The 26,466-nt window shown below is 42.7% G+C and overlaps 1 protein-coding gene across 1 annotated transcript in view; it reads left to right on the forward strand.

The window, feature by feature from the left end:
• Nucleotides 1-11,057, forward strand: part of LOC108512687 (voltage-dependent R-type calcium channel subunit alpha-1E) — a 313,873-nt gene extending 302,816 nt beyond the window's left edge. The window contains exons 47-48 of the mRNA XM_017848045.1: nt 902-1,092; nt 2,554-11,057. Of these exons, the coding sequence (XP_017703534.1) occupies nt 902-1,092; nt 2,554-3,096 (734 nt within the window). The 3' untranslated portion in view covers nt 3,097-11,057. The remainder of the gene's footprint in view (nt 1-901; nt 1,093-2,553) is intronic.
• The last annotated feature ends 15,409 nt before the right edge of the window (nt 11,058-26,466 follow it).

A 26,466-nucleotide genomic window follows, 5' to 3' on the forward strand; every position in this document is an offset into this window, starting at 1 on the left:
AAAAAAAAAAAAAAAAATTTAGTCTGGCTCAACCATTTTATTTTATTGGATAAAGAAATGAAAGTTGAAAAAGCAGTGACTTGTCCCATGTCATAGGGCCATTAAGTGGCAGAACTGGGACTAGCACTGGGATCCTTTCATTTCAATCCTGTACTTCACACCATGGCATTATGTTAGGTGGATTATTATTTAGTTCACAGAAATTTCTTAATTCCCTTCTGCTGGTACCACCTTTCCCTCAAAAAGTTACACAGCCATATTTATGATACAGAGAGTTCCTGACCCATATTGTTAACCAATATCCTATATTGTATGTAGCGTAAATAGAAACAGAATAGACTGTGTTGTTTGACATGTGTGTCTCTACTGGCACCTTGCAAACTTACCTGCTTACAAAATAGGTAATTTGTTAGCCTCCCTTTCTCCCCTGCATCCCTTTCAGATCATCTTTTGACATACCTGGAGAAGCCAGGATTCTTTTAGGGGCCTCTCTTTGTTCAGGCTGCTACAAGAAATTACCACAGACTGGGTGGATTAAACAACATGTATTTGTCACGGTTCTGGAGGCTGGTAAATCCAAGACCAATGTGCCAGCAGATCTCTGTCTGCTTTCTGTTCTCACATGATGGAGAGAAGAGAGAGTGGAAGCAAGCACTCTCAGGTCTCTTCTTATCAGAGCACTAATCTCATAATGGAGGCCCCACCCTCATGCCCTGCCTCCTAACACCATACCATCAGGAACAAGTTAGGCCTCAACATTTGAATTTGGGTGGGGACAGAAACATGGTCCATCTGAGGGCCCAACCCCAGGCTGTGATGGGATACTTGGAGAGAAGTCCCTTCATCATCAGTGGTCAGAGTGGGCAGAGTGATAACCAAGTGCTTTTGTCACCTCTCACAGGCCACAAGTCCGACAGTCACCGCTCAGGGGGCAGGGAGCGAGGACGATCAAAAGAGCGAAAGCATCTTCTCTCTCCTGATGTCTCCCGCTGCAATTCAGAAGAGCGAGGGACCCAGGCTGACTGGGAGTCCCCAGAGCGCCGTCAATCCAGGTCACCCAGTGAGGGCAGGTCACAGACGCCCAACAGACAGGTGAGCACTGAGAGGAAGCCAGTCTACAGCAGAAGGACAGGGGAGGGTGGTCTGTATAATTACATGCAAGTTGTGGGTATTTAGCAAACACATTCAAGTACCCACAAAGACTGGAATTTCACAGGAAGCTTTACCTATAGTGCGTAGAGGTTAGCTGCTCAATGCTTGTGTACTCAGAGATTATCTGAATTCACAGAAAACCAGATTTCCCCCAAGGAAGATGGTGTCTAGAGGTCATTCCATTCCAGCCTTCGGAATCCAGAGATATAAATAGGTTGACAGATGTCTCAGCCAGATTTTGGAGGAGAGGATGGTCCTTTAGCCAGAAAGGTTCCTTTGACCATCTTGTGATCCCCAGTATTTGTGAGAATGGTGATTCATCTCTCAGCCCAGGATTCACAAGTCAGAGCAGTTCACCCTCATTTACCTAGCTTCCAGCCGTCCCAACAGGACCATGCCTTTTGCTGAACCACCAGCCTGGTGCATAAAGAATAACTATCAGAGCTGTATGAGAACATTCATCGACTCTGTGTTACTCCTCCTCACTGTAGCCCTATCTCTAGTCATGGCACTTTGACCCATAATAGGAGACCCCCTCAACAGAAATGATCAGTGGAGAAAAGGAGGGGCTGCTAATGCAGACCTTTGGAGACACAGCAGCTGAGAGGTTTCCCTTCTAGAACAACAGTTTTCAAATTTTAGCACAGAACAGCATTAACCCATGAAGTTTACTAGCACTGCACATTCCTGGGGCCTGAAGGATTCTAGTGAGACCCAGAAATCTGCCTTTGAAAAGATCCCTACATAGGATTCTGAGCGGGAGGTTTGTAGGTCACACATACCTTAAGAAATGCTCTCCTGGAGGTTTACTTCCCAAAACCTGGGCTCAGTTTCCCTTGGGAATAGGTGAGGGCAAGTATGGCCTGAGCCAACAACTGCATGTATCAGGTCCAGAAGTTGAGTTCAGCAAACCACTGAAGACATGGGCGGGAATAAGGGTTTCCCAGACAGAGCAACTCCAGCGTTTGTTCACTTTCCACAGAGTTGTCTTTCTCAAGTTTAAAGTCTCTCTTTTAGTGTGCCCCTTGTTACCTATGTAGAGCTTCCTTAGTAGTTCAAGTGCTTGTTCCACGGACCTACCACCCCTGGCATCACCTGGAAGCTTGTTAGAAACGCAGACTCTCAGGCCTCGCCCCAGATCTTCTGAGCCTGCATCAGCAGTTTAACCAAATCCCCAGAGGTCTGTATGCTCACTAAAAGTCTGAGATGTCCTGGTCTAAATGTTCTTGACTCCTTAATCTCTTCAATCCTTGTGTCCCTGAGTGGATGTGAATACTACAGGGAGCTCCAGCGCAGGCCTCTCCCCCACAGAGTTCAGACTCCAAGGACTCTCTTAAAAGAGTTGCAAGTAGGGATCATGCCAAGCCCAATCTAACACGCCATGTCTCTCCTGCTATCCAGGGCACAGGTTCCCTAAGTGAGAGCTCCATCCCCTCTGTCTCTGACACCAGCACCCCAAGAAGAAGTCGTCGGCAGCTCCCGCCCGTCCCACCAAAGCCCCGGCCCCTCCTTTCCTACAGCTCCCTGATTCGACACGCAGGCAGCATCTCTCCACCTGCTGATGGAAGCGAGGAGGGCTCCCCGCTGACCTCCCAAGCCCTGGAGAGCAACAACGCTTGCCTGACCGAGTCTTCCAACTCCCTGCACCCCCAGCAGAGCCAACATGCCTCCCCGCAGCGCTACATCTCCGAGCCCTACTTGGCCCTGCACGAAGACTCCCACGCCTCAGACTGTGGCGAGGAGGAGACGCTCACTTTTGAAGCAGCCGTGGCTACTAGCCTGGGCCGTTCCAACACCATTGGCTCGGCCCCACCTCTGCGGCACAGCTGGCAGATGCCCAATGGGCACTATCGGCGACGGAGGCGCGGGGGGCCTGGGCCAGGCATGATGTGTGGGGCTGTCAACAACCTGCTAAGTGACACGGAAGAAGACGACAAATGCTAGAGGCTGCTCCCCCCTCCGATGCATGCTCTTCTCCCACATGGAGAAAACCAAGACAGAATTGGGAAGCCAGTGCGGCCCGGGGGGGCGGAAGAGGGAAAAGGAAGATGGAAAGACACCATGCATTATCAGAGAAGAGGAAGTAAAGGACAATCGGAACACCAAACCCACCAAATTGCTTTATTCCCCTTTGCAAGATGGGCACTGCCATAGTTCTGCCTCTTTGCTGGGGAAAGAAAACAGGAACGTGGAGGGTTATTCCTGCAGGAGAAGGGACACGAGGATGGCTTTGCTTCCCCTTGCCCCTTCCCACTTTTCTAAAAGCTGTGGAGGGATCTAGCTGGCCTATGTCTACACTCAGTGCCCTGAGAAGCCTGGAAGACTTTCTGGCTCTTAACTGGGGAGTAGTGGAGACCATAGGAGAGGACTCTCCTCCCTCACCAGCTCTTACGCCTCAGCCAGCACCACTGCCACCAGGGCAACGCAGCAGCATCTCATGCATAACCCTGTGGCTTTCTTCCCCCAGGGCAGCACAGGCTACGTCAGGAACATCGGATACCAGGGAGGGAGGAGAAAGCCAAAGCGAAAGGGGTCAGTGTGCTGAGGCAACAGCAGCAAGGGCTGGTCTGGATAAGAAAAGCCATAGCCCGGCAGCCCCTACCATGAGGGAGACGGTCAGAGAAACTGGTGGTGCTGGGGGGTATGGCCTCCCCATCCTTGAGGCCTGTCACTCACAGTAGGTGCTGAGAGTTAGTTAGGACAGGTCAGGAAGTTCCCCAGGGTCCACAAAGGTGCCTAAGGCTCTGGTAAGGGTGAAGGTAAAAGTATTTAACAACTGCTGTGGCATCAATATAAGTGGAGTTTTGTTGTAGTGCTGGAGCCCACGCTGTTCCAGGCATTGGCTCTTTAGATGCCAGTCATGGGGGAACCCTGAGAATGTGGGTAGAGTAACAGGGGCCACCTAAGGGACTCAAAACAGAGTCTGTTTTCTAACCAGTGTGGGAACAATTAAATATGCGCAACAGTGCTACGGCCACACCAGCACCTCCTGGCTGAATGTCAGCCCACACTCTGGTCCGTGAGGCAGCAAGGCCAGTGCTGTGCCAAGCCCAATAAGGCCAAGTGCCAGAGGCCCAGCCTTCCCTGCCACTCCTCTGAGAGGGCAGAACACACATATCCAAGTAGGCTACCCACCACTGGGTAGGGACTTCTGTAAAGATGGGAAAGGCGGATAGATTGAAATAAGCTTCTAGGAAAGTCTGGATTTACTGAGGACCTCCCATGAGGCAGGACCATTGGGACCACAGCGTCTGCAGCTGGTGTGGGGTTCAGGTCAGTTTGTCAGGATGCTTTAAGGTGATTAGTAAATATACCTCAGCTTAGACCTGGGCTGCTCCTTCTAGTAAAGCGGGCTCCAGTGGGGCCTCATCATACAGGATGACAAGACTGGGACCCTGGTCACCTTGAATATTCCCCTGGGCCAAGATGGGGCTTCACCCCTCCCCAGAGTAAGAGCTGGGGCTGACAGTCCCACCCTGTCATTCCTAACTGCCCAAATGCAGAAGCACTGAGCAAGAGAGCCCTTTCTTGCCAAGCCAGTGCTCTTTTAGTACATGGCATACAGCTCCATTGGAGGGCACACATCACTGGCTTTATCTGGTGGAAATGTACCTTTCCCTTAAGTTCCTCTTTAGTGCCATCACAGCAGGGGAAAGGACGGGGCCCTCCTTCCCCCCCACCCCCACAGGAACACATGGAGCCTGCCACCCAGGATCCTGATCTGCCCTGCACTGAGCACTCAGTGGATAAACACTCCTCCAGCCCAGACACACTCCTCCTCTTGGGCAGGAGAAATCCAGAGCTGTTATTTTTCTTAGAAGGAGCCTCTTTTCCCCCTATTTTTAAAATTGAAATATAATAGCTGTATCAGCCCTGAAAAGCCAAATTCAACCACATGGCTGGAGAATCATTTGTCATGGCCCCGCCTTCTCTTCTGATACTGATGGAGCTTCATGACCCATGGTCAGCCCCCAAACCAAAGCTGTCCCAACAGAGGAGGCCAGTGAGGCAGAGACAGAGCTCTCCCACTCAGACCCTCTTTCGTCTTCATTTTCCTCTCCCACTTAGCACGTGTGTGCTTGAGGGTGGCTGGGAATGTGATATACAGTACCCGATCCTAACAGGTGTGATTATTACATAAGACGCTGATGCTGGGCCTTGTTTTGTTTTTAAAGTTTCCTCTGCTCAGTGTCATTTCATGCCAAAGTGCTGCTATGGGCTGCTTTGTGTGTACGAAATTGCTTTTTCCACTTTGGAAATGCAGCTTTCCCTAGGGGAAGGCCTACAACAGGACGACTATTCTGAGCCAGCGAGTCTATTGCATGGTGTTTTGAGAAAGGGAATTGTAGTGATACCTTATGCCATTTCAACAGGAGAAATGCAGGCTGGCAGAGCAATTCCCAGAAATGGAATTTGCCTGCAAGTAGTATAAACAAACACTACATTTACTGTGCCAGGAAACCTTCCTGAACTCCTTGAACTCATATACACAAGTATTTGAGTCCTGAATAAAGTGTTGGAAGCACTGCAGATGTGGTCACCTGACTGACCACCTGGTTTTTCTATTACCAGTGAATTTCTTTTATTCACCTTCCCTTGACCAAGAAATTGGGTTTCTTTTCCCTCAGCCTGCACTTACTCTTCTATTAAGACCAGAAAATAAAATTTTCTGTTGAGTCACAAACATCATCATGTTTGGTTTTCTGCTGCCTCTGAACAAAAGTGAATGCCAGCCTTCCCTTGCTAGGTGTCAGAGCCTGCCTCCCTTGAAAAGAGGCCCATGTAGACCCCAACACCTGTTCTTTTCTCTGGTTAATTACAGCAGCGTCTTGAAAAATTCCATGCAAAAGAAGACTACAACCAGTGTTTGAGATACACCACAAGATCAAATTTGGGCACTGGCGGTCCCCTCAGAAGACTCTTGAGTCATATGTTCAGTTTATCTTGCTAATATGTGACTCGTCTTCACCATCTCCTCAAAACAGAGTGAAGCCAAGATAGAGGAAGGTAAAAGGAGAAAAGCAAACCAAGGCAGGGAGACGATGTTCTAAGTAGATTGGCGTTTAGATATCCCTCATTTCACTTAAGGCTCCAGACAGACTCCAGGTAGGGAATGCATGTCTGTCTCTTTCTCTGTATCTTTCTCTGTGTCTGTCTCCCCATCTCCTAGAGGACAAAGTGCCAGCGACCTTTGGACAGGGGCAGGGCTCCAGCCAAGGTGCCCCTGAGCCAGGGTCAGCATAGAATTTCCTGCCCCGTGAAGGGCTGGCGCTGGCTAGCATCCCCTTGGCTCCACGTGAGTCATGAACACAATTGTCAGTGGGGGTCTGTGCTGCTCTTCTAGCTGAAGAATCTGTTTTTCTTCTGGGCTTCACTTGTAGTCCCCACTCAGTGTCTCCATAGGGCACTGAGATCACCAAGAACACTGCCCAGAAGCTAAACTCCAGATGTTCTAGATTTTGACCTCCCTTGACTCTGGGGTCACAAAGAGAAGACCCCATAATCCACCTCTCAGCCAGTATCTCCCTTCCCTGCACAGATTCCCCCCAACCCCATAGAGTCTATGTGGTGAGCATGAGGGTTGTCTTCCCTCTGTTCTCCCATCTCAGCCTCCGTTTTGCTGCATGTTAGCACTGATCCAACTCCTGATTAATTCCACCCAATCCAAGCTTATTGGCTTGCCTGACTGACGCCACCAGTCTCTCACCTATTGGGGAATGCTGCATTCTAATGAAATAGGGTTTGGAACTCACCTGGTGCTCCTCGCAAGACGACTGACACACAGTGTAGGGCGTGGGGGTGGACATAATGCTCACCCACTGGATGAGCTCACGGCAGGAAAATGAGGTCTCTCCTGGCATAATGGAACAAAAATCTCAGATAATTTTGATTTTAAAAGTTCTCAATTTTTCATTACATCCTACTTCTCAGCCCTCTGGATGTTTCATTTTTTTGGGCAGAGTGTTTCTTTAGTGGGTGGGGCCAGGGACAGGTTGAGGGATATTTCTCAGCTCATTTATAAGATGACATAAATATTATGAGATTGTATGTAAAGAAAAAGCAAATGTATAGCAGAAGGGGAGCAGATAGCTACCTTTCAGGGATTTTGAGACTTGAAGGAATTTTTACTGCTATTTTTGTTCATCAGTTTCACGTCTGTTATGTTTTGAGATCCTCGGAAGCTTAGGGCTAGTATATGCCAAGAATCCTGGTGAGAGGCGTTGCCATGCCTTGGGGTGAATTCTTCCCCACCAGCTCTCTCACCCAGCCTGCAAGTTCTTCCCTCATAGATCCCAGAGCAATGGGCACCGTCCAGGAGGTATAGGAGAGGACTTTATGATGCAGGAAAGAAGGAAGAAGTGGGTCCCTTGCAAGTCGCCAGAGAATGATGGTTTGACTCCAGAAAGAGTCTCTATGGAATCAGGTTCAGGTTTGGATAACTTCTCTTTAAAATATCTCCACACTGAGACTCTTATTTTAACAAAATCCAAACAAAATTAATTAACTCAGGGCTTATGACCTAACCTTTGTAAGAAGGTGATCAAAGAGATCCCACATTAATAAGCACTGCCCCAGCAGCTTTGCCTTTTTGTCTTTTGCTGTTTCTTTTCTGAACCTCCCTGTACATCATAGCCAGGTCTACCCCAAATAGAGCAGCAGCTGATGGCTTCTCTGCTGTCTGAGGAGGGAGGGCTTGGCTGCAGAGCTATGGTGTTTTGTCAGCTGTTAGGTGCTACAGCCCACCCAGTCAGAGTACATAGACATAGCACTTTAAGGGACAAAGGACAAAGAACAGAACTATCTTTGCTTTCCGGAGGCCATCTTTTTCTTTCCTTGAATCCCTTCTGCTTTAATCTTCTGAGGTGTATGCATCCCAGAGAGGTCACACCAAGCCAAAGAGACAAATTCACAGATTGTCCCAACCTACCCAAAGGGCCTCAAAATCCTCTCTGAACAAAACTCAAGACAGTTGAGAAGTATGAATGGGGCTCATAGCAAAGTCCAGTTGATGGCTTTTGAGGCTGGGGCATCCCCAAACTGCCCTTCTATTTTTGTAGTTTTGCTTTCTTTAACCCACCCTCTCTCCGCATGCTATAAGTAGGGGAGTTAGAATCTTGACCTTCTAAATGCAAAAGGAGATTTTATAATAAGCCATGCTACCTATAAATACATTATTGAGGTTTGCATTTTTATTTTTGGAGGTATGAAAGAGTTGAATAGACCAAGTCAAAAGAGATGTGGGGATTTATGTTTATTTTTATTTGTTTGGGGTTGTTTGGTTGGTGGCTGGGTTTCTTGTAACAGACCTATTATGGAATAGTAAAGAAGGATACCTTTGTGATCTGCAATGTTTCTGAATCTGTTTCTCTTTAGGAAGTGATTGCCATCAAATTTAGTGATATGATATTTGAGTCAAAAATCTGAGGTTATAGTACCACCTCTGTCTTTTCTCTCTGGTCTCCTTTTTGTCGTCTTTCTCCTTCTGTCTAAATTGCCCTCTGTCTTTTCCTAAGGACGTAACATATAACCCAAATTAATGAAAAACTGCCCCAAAACTTCATTGAAAGCCAAAGAGATACAGAATTTTTTCAGGACATCTTTAACCAATACAAAATTTATGTCTTAATAAGAAGGTAATTTTTACAATAGTGTAGTAATCTGATAAATGAAAACTATTGGAAGTCAATAGCTTTTTATGTTCCAGCTTTCTGTATTCAAACTTGTGCCTTCAGCAAGCATCTCTTCACTTTCTTTCCCCTGTCAACTGAAATTCTTTCCCCTGTCAACTGAAATATGAATGTTTGGCTAACTCATGATGTAAAGTGTCTGTTAAGTTAATAATACATAATTTAAAGTACTTAGTCTCCACAAAGCAATTTTAAAAAAAACTTTCACTTGTTAGATCCCATGAAGTACCTATGAAATTCTCAGTATTGCTATAAGCATTTGATTTTTTTTTAAGGAAACTTTCTGTTTAATGGAATCTGAATCCAGGATTTGCTTTAATTTCACTCTGTTCTTCCCATTTTCCCTTATTCTTCTTGTTATCCAATTTTGAAGAAAACCTAGACTTTTTTTTTTCAATCCAGAAAGTTGGGTTTTCATGATCTGAGCTTCCTTGTGTCACCTTCTCTTTGTGCAAACTTAAGCCAGTCATATATCGTCACCCAGACATATTCTCCAACCCAGCACGGGAAATCTGAACGAATCTTTTCTCTTTTTGTCCTACAAGTTTGTCAGAGATAAGAATGGATTGCTGTCTACATTCTACAACCAGACCCTAGACTTTACACTAGGCTGTGCCACTTCCTCTTCACTTCACTCAGAGGATGGCCCCAAAACTGAAAAGGAAATGAAACCATTCAAATATACCAAGTCTGAATTTGACTTTATTTGATGACTCAGTTTTCCTTCGAGTACTCTGATTGTTTTTATGGCAATGGCCTATATGGCACAAGAACCCACCACTTAAAGCAAATCTGTTAAACATTTTTATAAGGGATGAGCAGGAAAAACATACTCCAAAATTTTAAAGTGCCATTAATCAATTTTTAAAAATAAAGGTACTATGAAATGAGGGCTAAACAATGTAATATAACTGCCAGTTAAGGTAGACAGTAGTTGTGGTCTTAGTTACATTTGATATGGAGTTGTATAATATTAGGCAGATCCCAGTGGAGTTAGTAAAAACATAGGTATTAAGTTTTAATGGCTACCAATTGGGATATATACTTAGCCTGCAGGCTGAACTTTTAGTCAGTGTTTTTCTATCCTGGTGTTTTGTGAACCAGTCAAAAGTTATACAGAGCCACCCCAACTGCTGCAATTGCAGAGGAGCTTGCCTCTTGGTGATATTAGAGGGCAGTCCAACTCCACTCAAACTGAGTCCAAGATTTGAATTCACCCAGAAAAACAAATGGAGGAGAAAAGCCTAATTCACTAGATGTGTTTGGCATTTCATGGCTGGGACAATGGAGGGTAGGAAGACAAGCTGTAGAACAAAAGCAAAGTGAGGTAGAAAATAACAGGTCCCAGAAGGGGACAGACTTACAGATGTGTAACCTTGGATCCTCTTTTTCACTTAAATTACGTGTAAACTTCTTAGCACAAGACTGGATTCAGAGAAGTTCTTTCTGTTAAACTCACCTTGGGTAGTGGATTTGAAGGCCTCAGAGGATTAATAGATTCCCGAAATTCTCTTCCAGACCTGAGAGATGGAGAGAAAGAGGTTCTTGCTTTAAAGCGGCTCGAAGACAATCTTTATGACTTTAGCAACTCTTCAACATAGTAGCACCAATAATGGAGAGATTATATTAACTTCCTAGTGGTGAGAATACCATGGGATGGGAGAAGGGCCAGTGAGTGGGACGGGGATGAGCTTCATCAGGAACAGATTTCAGACTCTGCAGGGTGCACCGGTTCTAGCCTCAAATAACAACATTGCAAGGAGGTGGACTACAGGGTCCACACCCTCTGTCCTTTGGGGCCCATGGTCAGGCCATTCCCTCTTTGTTTTGCTCCTAGAGGATGAGCATGTAATATGAGATCAGGAGGGAAATTGGGTGCTCTGCCTCAGGCTGTTAAAATGCTGCTACCTGCATTCTAAAACATGCAAGTCATGCCCCACAAGACACCTCCTTAGGGCAGCATCCACTGTGGTGTGCCAGCCTGACACCCCTGCAGTCACAGTGTTTGAATGGCAGCTGATGCTGGCCCACCCAGAGTATCGGTGCATCTCTCCTAAAGCCACAGTTCAGCACTGCATGTTGACCAGGCGGATATCCTGTAATATAGATGCTCGTTTGGATCCAAAAGGAAAACCATTAAAAATAAAAGAAAGATGAAAAACTTTAATGTTTTGGGGGGATAAAAGAAAAGAATAAATAAAACCTTGTTGTAAAGAATGTATCGGCCTGATTTCCCTCACTTGATGTGTTTCTTTGCTGCTACCAAAAAGGGAGATCATGGGAGTGAAGCCCATCAGGACCCTCAGGGTAAGCTGGCAGCAGGCTCTGCAGCTGCACTTAGTTGGGGTCTGCTCACACCACTCAGGAGGAATTCAGGAGGCTTTCAAAGTCCCAGGGACATCCTGGCCCTGAAAGGTTTTCTTTTACTAAAAATGCACTTTGTGCTGTGTGTGGTAGTTCGCACCTGTTACCCCAGCTATTCAGGAAGCTAGGGCAGAAGGATTACTTGAGACTAGGAGTTCGAGACTGGCCGGGATGACAGAGTGAGACCCTCACCTCTTAAAAAGAAAAAATAGGAAAAAAATATTCTCTGCTTTGGATAATATTTTTTTTAAAAGATTCCATACTAACTCGTTCCCTGAAAGAGAGAAACAGATTTTCTAATCAGGACACTGTCCTGATCTCCAAGTGAGGAATTTAACAAGGTAGACAGAGAACTTCCTTATGGAACAACAGGGCTCTGTGACCAGAAAAACTATGACCGGTCTCCTCTCTGAAAAATGGTGGGATTATAGGACACCAGCTCAGCCACCAAGTTCAGGAAGTAGCTGATTCCCAAGACTCTTAGGAGATACTGTCCATTCTTCCTCCTGTCTACATCACTCCCCATTTCACTGCAATTGCTCCCTTGCCACAGGGAAAGCAGCAAGCCCCAGGCCCAGGCATCCATTTGATTTACTACTCCGAGAACCGTCTGCTTCATTCTGCTTGGGGAAATATCATCATCTAATCCTAGTGTTAATTATTTTACTCTGAGCAACGCTTTTATCAATTAGATAGAAACCAGCATTCCAAAATAAGTCCCCTAAGTTTGAGCCAAGATATTTCTTGAGTCCTAAGATATATGACTTTATTAGCTAGGATTTTCTTTTGATTAAAACATCCAAAAATGTGATATGTGGTCATCTCTCAGGGAGGTCTAGGTCCTTGGAGGCTGGATTTTAGAAATTTCTAAGATTCTCTACAACTCTTAAATTTTATGTTATTTTTCGATCATAATTTGTTTCCTGTGGCTTCTATCACCATTGGAGTTAGAATTTGACAACCTTTAACTTCACACTTTTATGAGATAATAAATTGGTTTCTTGGGCAAAGGTTGGTTTGTAAGCAATTTACATGGATTGATGATTTCTGTTCTTGTTTTCTTCTAACCTGGAACTTAGGTCCACAGTTTTCCACAGGCTAATGGCACTAGGAAACAGATATAAAGAAAAACAGACACTGTTCTGAGTTTCTCTTGAGTGTTTTTGTGCTATGATCTGATCATCTGTTGGTTACCTTTATATATCATGTTCCTAAACCTTCTATTCTGCCTTTGGGATATTTGAAACTTGTCTTTACTTGTGTATCACATTACTTTGCTAATGAGCTGGGAAAATTCCCAAACTAAAGACCCAGATTTCAGTTTTTTAAACATTTAATCACAAAATATTGGGACTAGTCACAGGCGCACATACCCCGGGAACTCCTTAAACACCTGCAACAAAAAGAAAGAAAAGAATAGAGGCTACAAATGCAAGTGCTGGAATAGAACCAACTGAAGTCAAACCTGTGCACCACCAGTTACATGCTGTGTGGCCCCGAGTTGGCCACTTAACCCAAGACTCACTTTCTTCACCTTTAAAATGGGAACAATAATAGCAACTACCCCATAGTGTGGTTGGGCAGAGTGAACACAGAGTATATGAAGAGAAGAGCCCGTGTCTGTCCACAATAGGCATCTGATAAATGTCAGGTCTCACCATTGTTGTCATCATTATCACCATATACAAGTGCATTCCCCAAACCCACCACATCTGAGAAACTGAACCTTTCAGGACCACATGCTGAGAATACGCTGGTGGGTGCTCCCCTTCTGTTAATGAAACACAGAGGACAAGTTGATCCTTAGCAAGTTTCTAAGGAAAAGGGGATACATTTAAAAAGCAAATCATTACTGTGTAGCTATTTTAAAATAATGCCGCCACTCTTGTCTCAGAAACAAGTCATAATTTTGTTTATTCTTCATTTCTAATTTCCATATTCATTTAATAACAAAATGGGAAAAACAGTGGGAGATGGTAATTGTAAAAGTAGCCAATAAAGTTAATGGCAGCATTAAAAACACTGTACACCTATAAACACAGCAATATTCAAGGCAATTTGAAATATCAGGTAACTCATTGACGGCACATGTAAGTGAACCACAAATTTAGGGTCAGTGGCCTAATGGTTAGTCCATTAGAAAAAAGGAAAAAATAATAATAATACTTTTTGAAGACCATTCCTAAGTGGTCAATAAAGAATGATTAGTTCATAAAGTATCAACTCTGGACATAAGTAAATTGAGAAACCCTTTCCAGGAGATCGCCAGGGGAATATTCAGGATACCAGAAGGCGAAACAATGCTTGACTGAAGTCAAGCAGTATAAATCCATCCAGAAAGAGGGCTCCCATCCCTCAGGGCACTGCTTCCAGATTCCCATCCGCTGCTTCTGCATGCAAAATCGTGTGTGTTTAAAATCAACTATAGCCTTCATCTGCTGATCTAAATGATTCTACAACACGTAGGAATCACAGAGCCCAGAATGTTGACTTAAGGGAGAGCCTAAGTATTGATTCTGCCCTAGTCCATTTCATACGTGAGGGATTTGACATTTGGAAACACTCTAAAATGGGTTTTCCAAAGGCCAAGAAAGTCTCCTGCGAACCTGGACTGCCATATTAGACTCCCGAGGGTAGCCTCGGCAACCCTAGCACAACCGTCCGAAAAAGAAGGAAAAAATAACCGCAACACACCCCAGGAGGCTTCTTTTGCTAATGTGTCCAGAAGACTCCTTTAGGAACCTAATGGAAGCTATATATCCTCTCCCTTGAAAAGGGTACCAAAATATCTGAGTGTTTACATCCTCTAGTCCCACCCCGAGCCTGTTTATAACCCCTGCAACAGTAGCAGGAGGTATCATGGAAAGACCAGGCATAAATGAGCTATTTTCATCAAAGTAATTCAAAGAAAGAGCTATGACAGTTGAACCAAACTATTCAGGCCTAGAAATAGAGGACAGAATCCAGGCTGATTTCCTGGCATATTGGACATACTGCTTGCCCCTATGACCAGATCAGATGGCTTGACATTGATGGGAATACAATGTGGCTATCTGGGAGGTGGGGTGGAAGAGAAAAGGGCAACTTACATAAATATAGCTCAGTAAATACACTGGCATAAGGCATTAGGTAGACCTGGGTAGAAATTCTAGCTATGCATTTAACAGTGACCCCAGCCAGGTTACTTAGCTTGTAACCCCTGATTTCCTTAACTGTATAATTAGGATAACAAGACTAACCTTGCATAGTTGTTTTTAGGTTTAAACACACACACACAGAGAGAGAGAGAGAGAGAGAGAGAGAGAGAGAACCCAGCATGGTGTCTATCACATAGCTGGAATTCAATGAAACATGACTGCTATTATTAGTCCACTCATTCATTGAATGTATTTATTAACCATTTACTATGGTGCCAAGCACTAGGGTTTTAATAAGCAAGCCAGATGAAGCAGTGTCCTTAAGTTGTTCACAGACTAATGGAAGCTACAGATAAGGAAACAAACCACTGCACCATGGTGTAATCTTTCTGAGGGTGAGGGATTTTCAGGGTACTATGGAAGCCCCTAAAAACAACTTGGGGAGTCAGAAATGGCTTCCAGGGAGAACTGCTATTTGAGACAAAGCCTAAAGAATAACAAGAGTTGGCTGGGCCATAAGGATGGGGGCGAAGATGTCAGGAAGAGGGGTAGGAGGAGGTATCTTGCTCTAGTTCAAGGGCAGATCTTTGAGAGATCTTTCAAGGACAGGCTGGAGAGTGAAGGGAGAGCTTACAAGCCATTTCTCAGAGTTTAGCCTTCACACTATCCCTGTATTGGCAAATAGCAATGGCAAGTATTAAAATCATGGGGAGACTAGGCAGACATTGTACCGATAAACCAAACCAGGTTTACTTACCTGAATAAGGAAGAAACTCAAAATAGAGAAATAACTGTATTCTCCAAGACCAAGATACAAACTTCTGGCCATTGAATTCTGCATGAGAGTGCGCACAGCTAACAGTGAAAACATGAATGAGTAAGGGTCATACCAGACCCTCTGGAGACCTGATTTATCTCCCCCATTTTTAGCCTACCTCAGAGGGTCTCATTTAATTCTTTCAGCAACACAAGCTCCACATGTCTATACCCACCAGTGGAAGGCAGTGAGCTTGACCAGTACTAGTGAAGCCTTCAGACATTCGCTGCTGATTCTCCACTGCCCTAAGAGACCCAAGGGACCCTCTGTAGGATACCTTTCAAGTTTCCCTTAAGGACATATACAGCTCTGTCACGAACATGTTCAGCTTTTTCAGAACATTTCTCACATGATGAGCCAAGGACCAAAAGAAATCAGACCACAGTCCCATTTTCTAATAAGAAAATCCTCTGATAGAATCATAAGCCAGTGGTGGAGATAAATTATAGAAGCTTAATGTATGTCATCAAAGCAGTCTTTTCTTCATTAAAACACAATAATTGTCCCTTAAAAATAGGATTGTGTTAATAATAAATTGATAGATGAACAATTTCCAGGAGCATATCTTAAAGTGAAACTCACCTCAAATATTTGTCTAAGGAGAAGCAAACTAGTTGCCGAGGTAAAATTGGTTAACCAATTCTACTGAAAGTCCTCTCTTGTCATATTAACTCCTTTTGCCTGGGACTCTATTTCCCTGTTATATTTCTGCCCCAGACCTATCAGATCACCTTTCTTATTTTCCAGGCATTTGGAAACTATCTTTTTCAATCACTTTTCTTTTATTCAGTGTGGGGTATGTCATTAAAAATAAAGGAGAGGGTCTCCATAGATAGACTGTAACTGTTTTAAATAACTCCGATTCTTAGAATCAATTTAAAATAAGCCATGTTGTATGGGCGTGAGTGCTGCTTGGGGAGATTGGTGATGCCCCCTCGGCTAACAGTGGAGTAGGTGAGCTAACAAGGAGTTCCTGGTGCCAGGTGGGTCTTTGCACACTGAATTCGTGTCTGTGGGGAGAAGCAGCTGCCAGTCACATCTGAACTGGGAGGAGATGATTTTAACCTTGGGCAATAACTAGACTTCTGAATGGCAGCTGCTCTGCAAGATTGAGGAAATAACAGAGGTTCTCAGGCAGCATAATTGTATGCCAGCATAAGTTGTTGTTTTATCTTTTTAAGAGAGGGAGAGAGAAAAAATAGGTATGGAAAAGAGCGGAAGAAGAAGGAAAAGAAAAAGAAGAAAAATGGTAACTGGCAACTTTACCATTATCAAGCATCACAATCTAATCACTCAGCATAGAAGAAAGACTCTTTTTTAATTAGAGAAATAAGCAGGTTAGTCACACACTAATCAAGACCTATTTTTGCTTGAATTAGGTCAGTCTTCGTTAAATGCCTCTCTAGAAATAGGCGGAGGTCGAACTCTCCATGGGTGGTTTGCATGGATGCAGCAGAGATGACTCACGTTTGCTGATCTTAAAAGCTGTACAGATGGCTGAGAGCAGCTGATTAAAACCTCCTTGACAACTCCTCGGAGACTGAAGACCACCCGCCTCCATCTTCACTGGGAGCAAATGGACTGTAGAGTGAGCAACATGGTTTCTGACCTGATCCTCATGTCAGGGGGTGCACAAAGGCAGCCTGACCTTTTGCTAAACAGAGTGTCAGTGAAAATAATCCTCGGCTTGTTGTGAATGCACACTGGACAGAGAATTGCTGGCAATTTTTTGAACTGGTAGGTCTCTGCACCGGAAAAAGAAGCCACTGTAACTGGGTCCTTGTGGTGTGACTGATTCGTTTTCAGTCTACCCAGACTGTCCTGGTTTTAAAACTGAAAATCCTGCAGCCTGGGAATCCCCTTAGTTCACTGCAAACCAACAATTGGTCATCTTCGCTCTCCTCACAAAGAGTAAGATGCAAGACCAAATTTTGGCTTGAAAGATGCTCCAGGTTCTCCACAGTTGGTGAAAAATCATTGAATGAGAAAATGTGCAGGATGAAAGGGATATTAGTAACTACCTGATCCAGTAGTTCTCAAACTTCAGTGTATATCAGAACTCCCTGGGCTGCTTATTGAAAATGTAAATGTCTGGGTTCTAATTCCAAAACTCTGATTCTGTATGTCTTAGGTAGGGTCCCAAATTCTGCAATTTTATAAGCACCCTGGATGACTCTGATTATACATGGTCCAAGGACCTATGTTTGAAAAGCAGAGATTTAATTATAGCTCATTTTATGGATAAGAAGTCTATGTTGCCTGAAGCCACACAATACGCAACTGCAACGTGATCTAAAATAAAATCTCAAATCTGCACTCCACTCTTGGTCCAAATTTATTTTCATTTATAGCATTTGGGGGTTACATGGTCCCTTTTCTTGCGACTGTCTGATCATGTTATCCTTCTCGAAAATCATCATTTCAAAAGTATTTGACAAACAGAAAATAGAGACTCACTAGATGTAGCCATATTTATAGGGTTTGGCATTTCTTTTCTGTGAGTAGCTGATGTCAGCTTCCAAGGAACAGAAGCTGTAATGTCTTGTTTTCCTTCTTGAGAAGTTTCTTAGAAGCATCAGCTGCTTTGAGCCAGTTTGCTTTTGTATACAAGGTTCTGAGACCTCACACTGATTCAGCCAGGACAGGAGATGTTAATTTTAAAGGTACCTGAGGCTGGGCATGGTGACTCACGCCTGTAATCCCAGCACTTTGGGAGGCCAAGGCAGGTGGATCACAAGGTCAGGAGATCGAGACCATCCTGGCTAACATGGCGAAACCCCGTCTCTACTAAAAATACAAAAAATTAGCCAGGCATGGTGGCAGGCACCTGTAGTCCTAGCTATTTGGGAGGCTGAGGCAGGAGAATGGCGTGAACCCAAGAGGCAGAGATTGCAGTGAGCCAAGATCGAGCCACTGCACTCGAGCCTGGGTGACAGAGTGAGGCTTTGCCTCAAAAAAAAGGTACCTGAGATTAGACATAATAAAACAATTCAGTCTCCCAATTTTGCAGTTCATAGAATTGGACCCAAGGCATTTCATGTCAGTATGCCTCATCTCTGGTTTTTCCATAGCATGTAGAATCAGTCCTTAAATTTCAGGGCAAAGGGTAAGCTTTCTAATGTAGTGTTTTAAGCTGACTTTGACTAAAAAGATGGCAATTTGGGATGGGCCCCATTTCATGTTGTTTTATTCAGTGTCTGTCTTCTCCCATTTTATTTTTTGTTTTTATATCTGAACGCATACTGCTAGTCTTCAGAAATCTTTCTCCATGTGACTTTTGTCTAATAATGCTCATAGGCTTGTCCTCTGGAGCTACCTAAGTCTAATTCCTATTCCAGAAGACAATTCTTCAAATATTTGAAAAAAGTTATCAAGACCTACCTATGCTATATGTGCCTAATTTATTCAGGTGTCAAGTCCCCTTTCCAAACTCCTAGTTCTCCTCCAGGTGTGATTTACATTACTGTCTTCTTAAAGTACATCATCCAGGACTGAACCCAGATCCTCATGCCCACCAATCTCCTCACATGCAGCATCCATCATTAGAACTGGGTGAGGTGAAGGGAGGAGACCCACAGACCCACAGAAAAGCACAAAGATTTCCACAACTAGGAGTCTGTGAAAAGGGCCCCATCCAGAAAATGGAGGCAGAAAGCATCCATTCCTCTCACCTTCCAGGTGTGGACTGGGAATTGCTTTAGCAATGGTGACAACAAATTGAAGCCTAGTGGAGATGTGGAGACAATCCATTCAAAGCATTGGTATGATCAATGCAATGGACTGAATGTTTGTGTCTCCCCAAAATTCATATGTTAAAACTCTAACCCCAGTGTGATGCTATTTAGAGATGAGGCCAGTGGGAGCTAATTAGATCTGGAGGGTAGAGCCCTCATAAATGGGATGGGTATCGGTCTTAGTCAACTAGTGCTACTATAACAACATACTGTAGACTGAGTGATTTATAAAGAACAGAGATTTATTTCTTGGAGTTATGGAGGCTGTGAAGTCCAAGATCAAGGAACCAGCACTGGTGCCTGTTATGGGCTGCTCTCTCCTACAGGATGGCATCTAATAGCTGTGTCTTCACATGGCAGAAGACAGGAGGGCAAGAGAGTGCTCCCTTCAACCTCCAGTCCTTTTATAAAAGTGCTCCACCCTCGTGACTTCACGGCAGATGTGACCTACCAAAGGCCACACCTCCTAATACTTTTGTATTGGAGGTTAAGCTTTAACATGAATTTTGGAGTGGCACCATCATCCAAACCATTGTAACACCCCTACAAGGAGAGGCCAGAAAGGTAGCTAGTACTCTTTCCACCACAGAAGCAACACAGCAAGAAGACAGCCACCTACAAACCAGGAAGCAGGCCCTCACCATACACCTTATCTACTGCACCTTGATGTTGGACTTCCCAGCTTCCAGAACAGTGAGAAATAAATGTTGTTTAAGCCACCCAGTCTCTGGTAATGTGTTATAACAACTGGAGCTGACTACGATAACCAGCTTCTTGAGCCACAGTTCCTACAGACTGGGTTGCATATGTTTCAAAGAAAAGCATTTTTTTCAATAAAACATTCTTTATTCATGAATTGCAGAGTTTTGTCTTAACATTTTTGTCCCTTAACAACTTTAGTGAGATACAATTCACATCTCACAGTGCATCCATGTATAATTACAGTTTAGGGCCAGGCACGGTGGCTCATGCCTGTAATCCCAGCACTTTGGGAGGCCGAGACGGGCGGATCATGAGGTCAGGAGATCGAGACCATCCTGGCTAACACGGTGAAACCCCGTCTCTACTAAAAAATACAAAAAACTAGCCGGGTGAGGTGGCGGGCGCCTGTAGTCCCAGCTACTCAGGAGGCTGAGGCAGGAGAATGGTGTGAACCCGGGAGGCGGAGCTTGCAGTGAGCCGAGATCGTGCCACTGCACTCCAGCCTGGGCCACAGAGCGAGACTGTCTCAAAAAAAAAAAAAAAAAGTTACAGTTTAATGGTTTTTATTATATAGAATTATGAAACTATCACCACTGACAACCTTAGAATATTTTCATCACCTCAAAAACATAATCAAATTTTAGGCATTATCCTAATCAATTTATTTACTAATTTCACCCATTTACAGGACATTTACTTTGTGTAGTAATAACTGTGCAGTGAGTACTAAATATTATAAGGACCCAATATGAAAGAACGAGGAATAAAGGGGGAAATTTACTACTTGGAGACTAAATGACCCTGGTGTACAATATTAATATGCCATGTATTTATTTACGCCATTTATTTATTACTATGCCAATTTTGTATAGCAACTAAGAGCAAAGACTGGGGCCAAATTGGCTGGGTTCAAATATTGCTTTCACTACCTCCGGACCCTAGGAAAGTCAGTTCCATGTGAAACATGAAGACAGTGATTGTTCCTACCTCATATGATTCTTACAAGGATTAAATAGATTAATATGCACAATATTTAGGACAGGGCTGGTTCTCAATCAGTGTTTGCTAATCTTATTGTATATAAAGTAATCCTATACGTTCTGACCTTCTACTAGGGTAATCCTTCATGACTATGAAGGCTGTGAGATTTTGTATTTGTACATATACTCTGCCAGCAGTTCAGTATGCATCAAGAATGTGGTTAGAATGAGATACTTTTGAAATTATTCATGATTGGGTGTTTTACCTGGGAGAAAAATTAGAGATAGTCTAATCTTATTTAATGAATGGAAAGGAAATGAAAAAGAAGCCCAGAGAAGTAACTTATTCACTCAAATTCACACAGCTACAGAATGACAGTTCTAGGCTTAAAAATAAGGTTTTCTGTCATTTAAGTTTGCCAGTGCCCAGAATGGTACTTAGTACATAATAGGTACTAAAATGTTTAATTGAAGGAAGTGGATGATTCGCTTAGAATATGCTAGAGTGATAAGAGAGTCACTGACCTTTCAGTTTCCTTGTTGCAACATGCTTTCTCTCACCTTCAGACTGAGGCATGCATTTTTATTTACCTTGAAAATCTTTCCCAACTATCTTTTGCCTAGCTTCCTACTCCACCTTCAGGAGGAGTTGAGGCAAAAAATCTTCCCCGGTGGTATAACTCTGGGTGGAGCACTTCTTCTATGTACTGCCATAGTACCTTGTACTTTCCCTGTTATTGCAATGTTATATAATCACACCAAGTTACAACTGGTCAATCCATTCCACTAGAATGTAAGCTACACAAAGGTAAGGACTGTGTTAATGTTTCAACAGTTTTCATTTCTGACACAACGGGGACCTAGCATACAGTAATAATATTTTCAGAGGAACATCAGAAACCATGGAAGGAACTGATGATTGTTCCCAATATTTGTTCTCCCTTCTTCTTCTAAGAACAGAATTTCTCACTGGTATTTTAGGTCACATGACTACCAAACCAGAGACAGCATTGCCCAGACCACCTTGGAGCTAGATGTAGACAGTGATTAAGTTGTCACCAGTGGAATCAAAGTGTGGCAGGCCTGGTTTTATGAACGCAGGCCTCCACAACAACTGTTCCAGCACTGACTGAGTGCTTAAGTTAAATATTAAAAGCTGATAGAGCCAGTGTCCTTATACAAAGGCTGGAATGTAATAAAAGCCCACAAAGAGTTTTGCCCAGGCCTTTCCTGGGCCTTAACAAGATAACTAAGATAACAAGATAACGAAGGAATTCTTAACAGGACTCCTTTAGAATTAAACAAGTTTTACTGGGGTTTTGAAAAAACTCCTCAGACTTCCACAAACAAGTTTACTGGGGGTCTGAAGGAACTCCTCAAACCTCCATAATTTAGCAGAAGACAAGATAGGGGTAATCACCCCACCACTTGGACACATTTAGATTAAGTAAATTTACTAAGGATCCAGAGGGAGGTCTTCAGGACTCAGATCTTAGTTATACATCAAAAGAAGTTAATCACTATGTCTTTAGATAAATGCATGCTTGCACATAGACATATAGCTTAGAAGGTATATAAGCTATAGAAAACTTTATAATTTTTGAGTTGTTCTGGCGATGTTTTCCAGGCCTTCTCCCTGTACCCAGTTACAGAAATAAACTCTCTTCTTTCCTAGTTCATCTGCATCTCATTATTGGGTCACAAGAATAAGCAGCCCGACCCTCATTTTGGTCCGGGAACAAAAGCGCAAGTGATACGTACAACTTTCTTAAAAATAAATGCTTACAATCGACTTTCTTGTCTTCTCTTCTTTCTTTGGGCTAGAAGGCAGTTGTGGTGCTGGTAAGCCAAATGGGAGCAGGTGAGGGCAGAAAATATCCCCAAGGGACGGTGAAGCAGCCAGGTAGAAGGAAACAAAGTTCTTGGATGATCGTGTAGGGTAGGGTAGTACTGTCCGACCTACCATGACTGGCTGCCTAACTTTGGATTGTTAAATGAGAAATATATAAACCTATAACTTCTTCCAACTCCTATGCTTTGAGGTCTTCGTTACAGTCTCTTAGGCCATTCCTTAACTAAAATAAAAACAAAGCATAAATATTCCAAACAATCACCGACCATTCAGAGCCTCTGAAATTCTAAATACTAGAATTACTTAAGCTCTATTGCTTGCAAAGAATAGCTACATCCACTCAGGTTAGCACTAGTACTAGAAGAAATTTAATAAGGCTATCTCTGGACATAAGAATAGCAGTAATCTTGACCATATGACCAGATGCCACTGGGACTGGAAAAAGTTTGTAGTCTGCAGAATTCTGGTGACCTGGCAGATAGGCTAACAACTGACCCCGTAGAAGCAGGCATCCATTCAAGGCAACCCTGTATCCCCCAGCCATCAGCATGACTCAGCTACTCTCCCCTTGGCTGATTCCCCCTGGTCTTTCCACTTCCTTCTTCTTTTTTTATGTAATTCTGATTCTCTCATATCTGAGTTCAAAATCTCAAGGGGGAAAAAAAAAAAAAAACAACTGATTAACCCAATTTAATCAACATCTAATAGGCTACCGGCCAAACTATAGATGGGCAGCTTTTATTTGCGATGTCTTTCATGCATAAATTAGCTGCAGCTAAATTGGGATTCCAAGTCATATGGCACAGAACATGGCCATGTCTGTATTAGAATCTGCTTGATAGTTTATCTTCAGCAGGAGTATACTATTGCTGTTATAACAAAATTGCTAAAAATTTAGTGGCTTAAAGCAACACAAATTTCGTTATCTTACACTTCTATAGAGCAGAAAGCCAACATGGATCTTACTGGGCAAAGGTCAATAAGTAAGCAGGGTGTATTCCCTTCTGGAAACTCTAGGGGAGAATGCATTTCCTTTCCTTTTTTAGCTTCTAGAGACCTCCCACATTCTTTTGCTCATGGCCTGCTCTTCTGTCTTCAAAGTCTGCAACATCAGGCCATGTCCTTCTCATACTGCTATCTGTCTAGTTCTCTTTTGCCTCCCTTTTCTGCTTTTAAAGACCCTTGATTTTACATTTGGCCCACTCAAACAATCCAGGATAATCTCCCTATTTTGAGGTAAGCCAACTAGCAAACTTAATTCTACCTTCTCCCTTAATTCCTTTCTTTCCATGTAATAATGTAACATGCAGGTTGGAGGGATTAGATATGAACATCTTCAGAGGGCCATTATTCTGCCTACACAAGGAGACTACAGATGAAAGTTTGCTAGCCTCCCATGATAACTTTCTCCTATATTTTCTCATAGGACAAACATTTTGTATTTTTTGTTTATTGTATGAAGAATTGCAGCTCCTTTTTACCCCCATATGGATATCAAGTTGTTCTAGCACCCTTAAAACAGAAAAAAAGCAAAAGACTAAACTTATTCCATTCAATTATATTGAATTGTTAAAACAAAAATCAACTGACCATATACATGTGGGTCTATTTTTGGAATATTTACAGTGCTCTATTGTTCTATAAGTTTATATTTATACCAAGTTTATATAAATATACCAAATATATTTATACCAACCATACTATCTTGATAGTTTTATAATAAATCTTGAAGTCAAATAATGTTAGCCCAATTTTTCAGAATTGTTCTGACTATTCTTAGCGCTTTGTATTTTTACATAAATTGTAGAATCAACTTGTCAATTTCCTCAACAGCAGCCTGTTATGATTATAATTTGGATTGTATTAAATCCTTTCAAATATTTCTGGGTTAATTTTATAAATTGCTTAGTTCAAATCTGTTAATATTTTATCAAGGATTTTTACATTTATGTTTATGAGAAATATTGGTCTATAGTTTTTTTTCTTGTAATATTTTGAGGATAAGAATAATGATAGCCTCATGTCTTGAGAGAGGTTTCGATGTGCACCTCTAACTCCATAGATTTAGAATTAGTTTCGAGCAATAAACCCAGCCTGCTGTTCCTCAAAGTCCTTTTATCCCGGACAATGATCAGCCAGCCCTGTGAACCTGAGATTCATTGATATAGACCTGAATATGTGCAGAGGAGTATAACAAAGATTCATTGATATACACCTGAATGTGTGCAGAGAGGAGTATTACACAGAAGATATAGGTAGAGACCAAAAGCTGATTCCCAGCCCTGGTAATATTTATAAAATAACTAAATGGAGAAGTCAATAGGGCCTAAATGAAGCTAAAAGTAACTCTGCTGAAAAATTTTCTCATTTGTTATCATTTAGTCTGAGCTGAAATGTACTGGGGGAGATGGGTAATATTTGTATATGTCTGCACTCCCCTTGCTACCTTTCAGCCTAAAGCTGTAGTGCATCCATAGGAATGGCTATGTCCATCACTGTAAATGATTAGCATCATAATTTCCAAACACAAGTATTAAATATGGATACTTGTTAAAAATTTCCTTTTTACAAGTATTCATACTTATGAGAAATAAAACCCTCTTCCTTTTAAAGCCGCCAACTAGGGCCTCTTAGGGCACTCTTGCCTTGTTTTGATCAAACTAGCAGAGCGGCAACTGTTACCGTTTGGAAGGTATGACTTAGAAATAACCATACTGTCTCCTTAAAATTGTTTCCTGTGTGAAAGCTACAAGGCTGTAAGTAGGGAATGCACATACAAGCAGGGTATACATCTACACATTAAAACCACAAATGCACATGTGTATTGAAAAGTTCATTACTACTCAGCCATAAAATGGAATGAATTAATGGCATTCACAGCAACCTCAATGGGATTAGAGGCCATAATTGTAAGTGAAGTAACTCAGGAATGGAAAACCAAACATCATATGTTCTCACTCATAAGTGGGAGCTAAGCTATGAGGATGCAAAGGCATACGAATGATAAAATGGACTTTGGGGACTCAGGGAGAAAGGGTGGGAAGGGGGTGAGGGATAAAGGACAACAAATTAGGTTCAGTGTGTACTGCTCAGTTGATGACTGCACCAAAATCTCACAAATCACCACTAAAGAACTGACTCATGTAACCAAATACCACTTGTTCCCCAAAAACCTGTGGAAATACATTTTTTTAAAAAAAGATCCTTCCAAATGGCAATAATTTCTTGAGACCTTTCTAGATTCCAGGAACTGTGCTAAGTGCTATGAGGGATTCATAGATGTCAAATGAGGAAGGGACTATGAATGAAATAAGCTTACACATCAAATGAGAACATTAACATTCATATACATAATTCTAGGACATAAGAAAGAGTAATGAGGTTTAAAATGCTAGAAAGAGGCACATATATACAACCTGAGAGGGTGAAAGTGCCAACTAGTGCCTGCCACACTTAAGTTCTCAATAAATATTTATTTAGTGGATACATGGATGATGAATAAATATCTCTGGTCATATCCATTAAATACAATTACTGAATAAACTATTGTTGAGCAGGGGGAAAAGACTGGGGACTATAAGAATACTATTAGAATAATTTTGCCCTTCATCTATGCTTACAGGCCTGTGTAATCCAGATATATCAGAAAGAGATGTTTCTGAATGATTTTTCTAATATTCTTCCTGGAGGTTATTTTATAATGAAATGCTGTGTTGCTATGTCATTAGTTATCAATATTAGGCTCACTCTGACTCTTTACCCACAATACACAACCAGGAAGCATGATTTCCAGAAAGCTGCAGCATTACACAAAAGCAGATGGAGGATCAAATCTGGATACTAAAGTGTGTGCTAGTAAAAGAGAAGCCAAATGATGTCTGCTGCTGAGAAAAGCTAGAGAACAGTATTTTCCTCTAGGGCAGGCCATATGACTTCTAGAATTTCATTCCTCTCCCCTACCCCTAAATGTGCTTCCATCCAAGATGGAACAATAGGGTCTATGTTTAACTTCAACCAACCAAAAAAAAAAAAAAAAAAAA

The sequence above is a fragment of the Rhinopithecus bieti genome, unplaced genomic scaffold (assembly GCF_001698545.2).
Source record: "Rhinopithecus bieti isolate Rb0 unplaced genomic scaffold, ASM169854v2 scaffold_27006, whole genome shotgun sequence".
Taxonomy (NCBI): Eukaryota; Metazoa; Chordata; class Mammalia; order Primates; family Cercopithecidae; genus Rhinopithecus; species Rhinopithecus bieti.